This window comes from Salvelinus fontinalis, chromosome 26 (genome assembly GCF_029448725.1).
Source record: "Salvelinus fontinalis isolate EN_2023a chromosome 26, ASM2944872v1, whole genome shotgun sequence".
Taxonomy (NCBI): Eukaryota; Metazoa; Chordata; class Actinopteri; order Salmoniformes; family Salmonidae; genus Salvelinus; species Salvelinus fontinalis.
The window spans coordinates 14869133-14876620 of NC_074690.1; the positions used below are offsets into that span (position 1 = coordinate 14869133).

General features: G+C 44.9%; 2 protein-coding genes across 2 annotated transcripts; both read right to left on the reverse strand.

Moving 5' to 3' along the window:
• Nucleotides 1-524: 524 nt before the first annotated feature.
• LOC129824579 (uncharacterized) lies at nucleotides 525-1697 on the reverse strand. Its single transcript, XM_055884271.1, has 3 exons — nucleotides 1652-1697; nucleotides 1023-1437; nucleotides 525-975 (listed from the first exon to the last, which is right to left on the reverse strand). Exons 1-3 carry the CDS (start codon nucleotides 1695-1697, stop codon nucleotides 525-527), a joined length of 912 nt encoding a protein of 303 aa, XP_055740246.1.
• A 663-nt stretch (nucleotides 1698-2360) lies between these two features.
• On the reverse strand, nucleotides 2361-7486 carry fbxo36b (F-box protein 36b). Its single transcript, XM_055882638.1, has 4 exons — nucleotides 5938-7486; nucleotides 5456-5564; nucleotides 4464-4636; nucleotides 2361-3142 (listed from the first exon to the last, which is right to left on the reverse strand). Exons 1-4 carry the CDS (start codon nucleotides 6031-6033, stop codon nucleotides 2756-2758), a joined length of 765 nt encoding a protein of 254 aa, XP_055738613.1. The 5' UTR covers nucleotides 6034-7486; the 3' UTR covers nucleotides 2361-2755.
• Between the last annotated feature and the right edge of the window lie 2 nt (nucleotides 7487-7488).

Here is a 7488-nt window from a genome sequence, read left to right on the forward strand (position 1 = left end):
ATATTGGAAAGTGGTCATAAAACGACTATTTAAATAACAAATACTTGAATACGGATATAGTTGAACCCAGGTCTAAATCAGACAACACGCAATACCAAATACAATGTGAAAACCAAACATTAACCAAGAAGTGTTTTACATTTTATCTGTTCTTTTCCCGACGATTCTACATGTTCAATCGCCACCACTGTCTACAGCGGGTTCAGTAATCATCATGTCCTCATACGATTGCACTTCACTTGTCTCTATATTAGTTTCAGTCAGTCCACTGGCTTCAGTCTCTATACTAGTTTCAGTCAGTTTCAGTTACATCACTGGCTTCAGTCTCTATACTATTTTCAGTCAGTCCACTGGCTTCATTCTCTATATTGGTCGATGTGCATACTGTGGTTTCTGTATTTGCTGTGTTCTCTAGGTTTATTCCAGGTCCTTCACTTGAAGCAGACTCCATACTGGCTTTAGTCTTTATTGTAGCACAGGTTCCAATGCTGAGTGTGGTCTTTGCGCTGGTTACAGTCCCTGTACTAGTCGCGGTTCTGGAGATCATTGCAGTTCCAGTGCTGAGTGGGGGTCTCTGTACTAGAGCGGTCTGTGGTGCAGGTTTGGAAAACTTTTGTCCAGCAGGGGAGGAAGCGGGAAAGCTGCTCCCGGAGTTCCCGGCAACGCAAGCCGTACACCACGGGGCTGAGTGCCTGCCCCACTAGGAACACCACGAAGTTGGTCACTGTGGCGGCCATATTGTGCTTCCACCTGGTGATGATGGGCACCAGAGGCACCAGAGGGAGCAGGTACAGGATCATCTGTAGCATGTGGATCGGGATGGTGCGGCACCCGCTGCTGTTGGAGCGGGAGAAATGCCCCCCCGGCAGCCCTCCATGTAGATGAGCACGTATCAATAACACCACCAGTGCCAGGCTGCTGAACCGAGATGTGGGACTCTCCAGCGTGGTGGAGCACACGGGGTCCAGCTCCAACCTATAGGCCCAAGAGGACTGGGTGCAGGCCAGGACAGTGAACAGAACCAAGCCAGCACCATGACGGAAGACCGAATGCGACGCACTAGCGTTGGGTAGTGGAGCGGCCTCAGGATGGACAGACAGGTGTTGATGGCCATGAGGGTGAGGGTGATGCCAATGCCACGGCCTAGAGCCACCTGAAAGTCAAAAAGGACCCAGCAGGTAAGGCGGTTGATGGGCACGCGGAGGGCGCGGCGGCCGTGCAGGACGGTGCCCACGCCGTTGAAGCTGGTCACACAGGCACAGTGCTGGAACAGCAGAACGAAGCGGACATTGCGGCGGAGCTCGGCTGTGTGGAACACTGTCACCACAATGAGGTAGGTAAAGAAGAAGGTGGTCAGGAAGATGCCCCCGTGGACACACACTTTCACTGTGTCCAGCAGCCCTACGTCATCCCCAGATATAGTAGCATTTAAAAGGCCTGAGTAGAGGAAAGACACAGAAACCCTGAGAAATAACATGTGAAGTTAAACCACATAAAGGCATGAGTGAGATTATTTGGATACTTTGATAAACCACATAGGACGTCAATGACAATACAATGACTGTAAACCCAAGATAGAGCAAACTCATAGGTTGAGATGAAAGAAAAATTACAGGGAGGAAAAACAGCAGAAAAAATGGCCAAATCTTACCTGTATTCTGTTCCACTGCCACATCATAGTTGGAGTCATTGGACATCGCTTCTGCTGATTCTGGCAGGTCACGGGTGAAAACTAAATTTGGAATTTGCAAAACCAAGAATTCGGAAAACCAAGTTATTGGTGCCAACATCTACAGTATGGGTGTCTCTACTGTGGCTGTTAGCCCTTAGCTTCAGGTAACTGTGACCTTCTATATCTTTGCCTTGTATTTTCTGTCACGTGTCACCACCGCCATGCATTTAGTTCGATTCTTTATCGACTACCTCCTAATCCGTGGGTTTAGTGGAATAGACTGTTCTGAGAGTCAACACCTGCCTCTCAGCATAGCAAAATTCTATATTTAACAGTAGGTGGAGCAATTTATTGTGCTCCTAGGTGTGTGTGCTGTGCTGAGTGTGTGTGTGTGGACATCTGACCTGCACCAGGAGGGTGTGTCGCTAGTGACTGTGAAGGTCCATGAGTGGAGATCAGACTGAACACGTTCCCTATTATTAACTAGAAGGATGTTAAAATGATTGAACCCTTTGGTCCTCAAGTTATTTAGCTGAGATAAGGATTTAATATAGAATATACTGTAGGTTTAAGTCATGAGCATGTTTAAAATATTGTTATATTTTAAACATTGTAAAAATACATAATATATATTTACAAAACAATATCAAATAGGAAGACATTTGTTATGAGAACACAGCTGGCAGGTTTTAATCCTTTTATTTTTACCAAACATGCCCCCCCAGAATCATTCCACTGGATGGTATTGTCCTGCTCGTGCAAAAATGTATAAGGAAAAAGATTATGGCACATGTACAACACAACGCAACAGCAGGTTAAAATATTAACATCTCCAGCCATTGCCACAACATCCTTTGCTGCCAGGCAACAGTCTATGAGACAAACTGTCTTCCAACAAAACACAGCCACTGTACTGATTGAAAGACAAGAAGCATAACTAACATGAATTCAACAAACATTCAACAGTCATCATATTTGTATCAAAAACGACTTGCACTGTCTCCACCCGAGATCAAGCCGTCCTCTATTCCTCTGCATGGAAACCTCAAGGATCCTATTTAGAGTGTAAAGATAAAACAAACGTCATTTCAGTGAGCTCCCTGAATCAGAGCTCCAGTCCCCCTGTGCCACATCACGACCCTGGCCCGCAATCACCCCACAGAGCTGCATGTCTGTACAGAGCTGCTCCGGCCCAGGGTCCGACTCAGAACCTGGCTCTATATCTGCAGCGCGGCTCTCTGGGTCCTCACTGCGCTCCACCATTGTGTCTATATCATAGCGCTCCGGGTCTGTACAGAGTAGCTTCTGGCTCCTCTTCCTCCTGCGGCTGATCTGTTTCTGCAGCTGCAGCTTGCTGGTGAAGAAGACGCTCTTCCAGCCCAACTCCAGGGCCAGGGCCTCCACCTCGGCCGACACGGTGCCGCAGTGGCCGCGCACCGCTTGCTCCCAGAACTCCTCCGAACGACACAGCTGACAGACACACAGGGAACAGTGGTTAGGGACCTAGACCAGAGTTTGTGGTCAATCATTCAGTCAGTTAACTCACCAGGGGTTTAAACCACAAACAAAAACAACAGATTCACTACAGAAAATAAACCAACAGAATATGGAAATATGAATATGGAAAACACATAATTACAGTCAGATATATCCATGTAGTTACAAAAGGATTCACATACAGTATACATCATAGGCAGTACACTGTCTACATCATAGGCAGTATACAGTCTACATCATAGGCAGTATACAGTCTACATCATAGGCAGTACACTGTCTACATCATAGGCAGTATACAGTCTACATCATAGGCAGTACACTGTCTACATCATAGGCAGTACACTGTCTACATCATAGGCAGTACACTGTCTACATCATAGGCAGTACACTGTCTACATCATAGGCAGTACACTGTCTACATCATAGGCAGTACACTGTCTACATCATAGGCAGTACACTGTCTACATCATAGGCAGTACACTGTCTACATCATAGGCAGTACACTGTCTACATCATAGGCAGTACACTGTCTACATCATAGGCAGTACACTGTCTACATCATAGGCAGTATACAGTCTACATCATAGGCAGTACACTGTCTACATCATAGGCAGTATACAGTCTACATCATAGGCAGTATACAGTCTACATCATAGGCAGTATACAGTCTACTTCATAGGCAGTACACTGTCTACATCATAGGCAGTATACAGTCTACATCAAAGGCAGTATACAGTCTACATCATAGGCAGTATACAGTATACATCATAGGCAGTACACTGTCTACATCATAGGCAGTACACTGTCTACATCATAGGCAGTATACAGTCTACATCATAGGCAGTACACTGTCTACATCATAGGCAGTACACTGTCTACATCATAGGCAGTATACAGTCTACACCATAGGCAGTACACTGTCTACATCATAGGCAGTATACAGTCTACATCATAGGCAGTATACAGTCTACATCATAGGCAGTACAATGTCTACATCATAGGCAGTATACAGTCTACATCAAAGGCAGTATGCAGTCTACATCACAGGGTTTGATCCCGGGCTGTATCATAACCGACCGTGATCGGGGGTCACATAGGGGGGCTCACAATTGGCCCAGCGTCGTCAGGATTAGGGGAGGGTTTGCCCGGGGTAGGCCGTCATTGTAAATAAGAATTTTTCTTAACTGACTTGCCTAGTTAAATAATGGTAAAAAAAATCAAATAAATAGGCAGTAACACTGTCTACAGTACATGCATGCACCGAGTCTCACACAGACTGAGTGGGTCCATTCACCTTCCTGAACCTGTGTGAGGTGTGTCCAAGCCGTGCCACGTCCTCCAGTTCCAGATGGGTCAGGATGTGGAGAAGCAGGGGATCGGGCAGACGCTCCAGGTAGTCATAGTGGCCCTGACATAGTGCCTGGCTGTACTGAAGGATCCTGGGGCCAAACACCACACTCACCTGACCTAGGAAACCATCACACCAGTGGAGGCTGCTGAGTGGAGGATGGCTCATAATAATGGCTGGAATGGAGTCAACGGAATGGTATCAACCACATGTAAACCATGTCGTTGATGTGTTTGATACCATTCCACTGACTCCATTCCAGCCATTATTATGAGCCGTCCTCCCCTCTGCAGCCTCTACTTGATCACACAGACAGCACCTGTCAACAGAGTCACTTAGCCTCATGCCCACCAATGGGGACGTTGCTTAACTTTTTTTTGTGCTGTGCCCAACCTAGCAAAAGTCCGTTACAAGGGCAGTAGACCATGGGAGAATCTCAATTGCATTTCCTTGACTCCTCACGTCCCCTCTCCTTCTCAAACCCCATTGGATGAGAAAGTCAGAGCTCCCTCCCCTCTGACCATCTCCAATGGGTTTTGAGATTCTCTCCAGGAACAGGGTTGGAGTTAACCTACAGGACAGTAGCTCTCCAGTGTCAGGTTTGGAGTGAAAACCTACAGGAGGTTATCGCTCCAGGAACAGGGTTGGAGAGCCCTAGGCCATTGCCTCTACGACCTCTGCCCTCCTAGAAACTACCCTTCTAACACAACTGTGAACCTAAATCATGTGGGAACTGCTGACTTAGCCGCTTGGAATAGTATCATTTAATTAGGGGTTGATTGGGTTACAATCAAAGCAGTCATTTTTAGCAAGGTAATTCGCTTCATTCGAGGGCATAGGGTTATTTTGGGCATTTACGATATTATCTATCTTGCTATTAGTGAGCTGTTGGGCTGTAAGTTGAGCAGGTGGGCTGAGGGCTACACTGGGCACCTTACTCTGAAGCAGGCTGTCATCCAAGTAGTCATTGTGAGACTCCCTCAGTTCTCCTGGCTTTGTGTTCCTACCATCTCTTCTCAAAGAAATCTTCCACCATCTCCAAATAACCTGAAAATATGAGTATTGCAGAGCAAGTGGTATTACAGTATTTACTTAAAACAATTTAGCTAGCTAAATTGCTTTGCTGATTATTTGTTACGAGTGCTATTTACTTTAACTATTTGTTGCCAGCTTTCTGGCATAGCCTTATTTGTTAGTTAGCCGAGCAAGCTACTACTAGATTATATTGTTATGTGTCTAACGTTACTGACATGTACGTTATTATAGCTAGCTAACGCGTTGGCTAAACTAAGATTGAAAGATTACTGTAGCGTTAGAGATTGAAAGGGCAAGGCAGTAAATGGCTAGCTTAGAAATGTCTAAGAAAAAAATGTTCTAAGTACTTTACATTTTAGGGAGGACATAACACGAAAATATTTACCTCTGTCTTGGTAACAGAAAATTGGAAGAAGTCTTTATTGGGTGCAGGGCCTTGACCACTGACTTCAAATAAACTTTCCCCCAGCAAAGTCGACATTTTGGACGCTTGGTTTGTGTTGCCATGGCAACGAAATGGTTCGTTAAGTTCATTTCCACCGTGCTAGAATGTAACGAAACCCCTCCTGCTGCGACATTCCTTCCTGCCGCATCATGCTACAATGTAACAAATGCAAAAATGTACAACATCCTCTTGGTTTTGAAGTCACTTTTGCAGCTGTGTATAAATGAAAAGCTATGTTTTCCTGGTACTTGAGTCAATGAAAACATTTCCTCATAAAGAGCTATAGTGAACACAATTTTACTGAGTTACAGATCATATAAGGAAATCAGTCAATTGAAATAAATTCATTAGGCCCCAATCTTTGGATTTCATATGACTGGAAATACAGAGAAAAAAAGGTAGGGGCGTGGATCAGAAAACCAGTCAGTATCTGGTGTGACCACCATAGAGTTGATCAGGCTGTTGATTGTGGCCTGTGTAATGTTGTCCCACTCGTCAATGGCTGTGCAAAGTTGTTGAATATTGGCAGGAACCTGAACACACTGTCGTACACGTCGATCTAGACTCTAGAGCATCCCAAACATGCTCAATGGGTGACATGTCTGGTGAGTTTGCAGGCCATGGAAGAACAGGGACATTTTCAGCTTCCAGGAATTGTGTACAGATCCTTGCGACATGGGACCGTGCATTATCATCCCGAAACATGAGGTGATGCCGGCGGATGAAAGGCATGACAATGGGCCCCAGGATCTCATGCAAATGCATTGTGCTCGTTGTCCATAGTTTATGCCTGCCCATACCATAACCCCACCATGGGGCACTCTGTTCACAATGTTGACATCAGCAAACCGCTCGCCAACACACCATACGTGGTCTGTGGTTATGAGGCCGGTTCTACATACTGCCAAATTCTCTAAAATGACATTTGAGGCAGCTTATGGTAGAGAAAGGAACATTCAATTATCTGGCAACAGCTCTGGTGGACATTCCTGCAGTCTGCATGCCAACTGCACTCCCTTAAAACTTGAGACATCTGTGGCATTGTGTTGTGTGACAAAACGTAATATTTTTGCGTCCTTTTGGCCCCAGCACAAGGTGCACTTGTGTAATGATCATGCTGTTTAATCAGCTTCTTGATATGCCACATCTGTCAGGTGGATAGATTATCTTGGCAAAGGAGAAATGCTCACTAACAGGGATGTGAACAAATTTGTGTACAACATTTTAGAGAAATAAGCTTTTTGTGCATATGGAACACTACTGGGATCTTTTATTTCAGCTCACGAAACATGGGACCAACACTTTACATGTTGCGATTATATTTTTGTTCACTGTAGATTTTAACCTCAAATTCTAAATGAGAATCAAGCGCAAACTGCAGTTAAGTTAAAAATCTTTAATATATTTATACATATTTATATATGTACACATTGACTTACGTATTACTGTAATGGCGAGTAACACAATTCCATTAATTAAAAGTGATTGGGG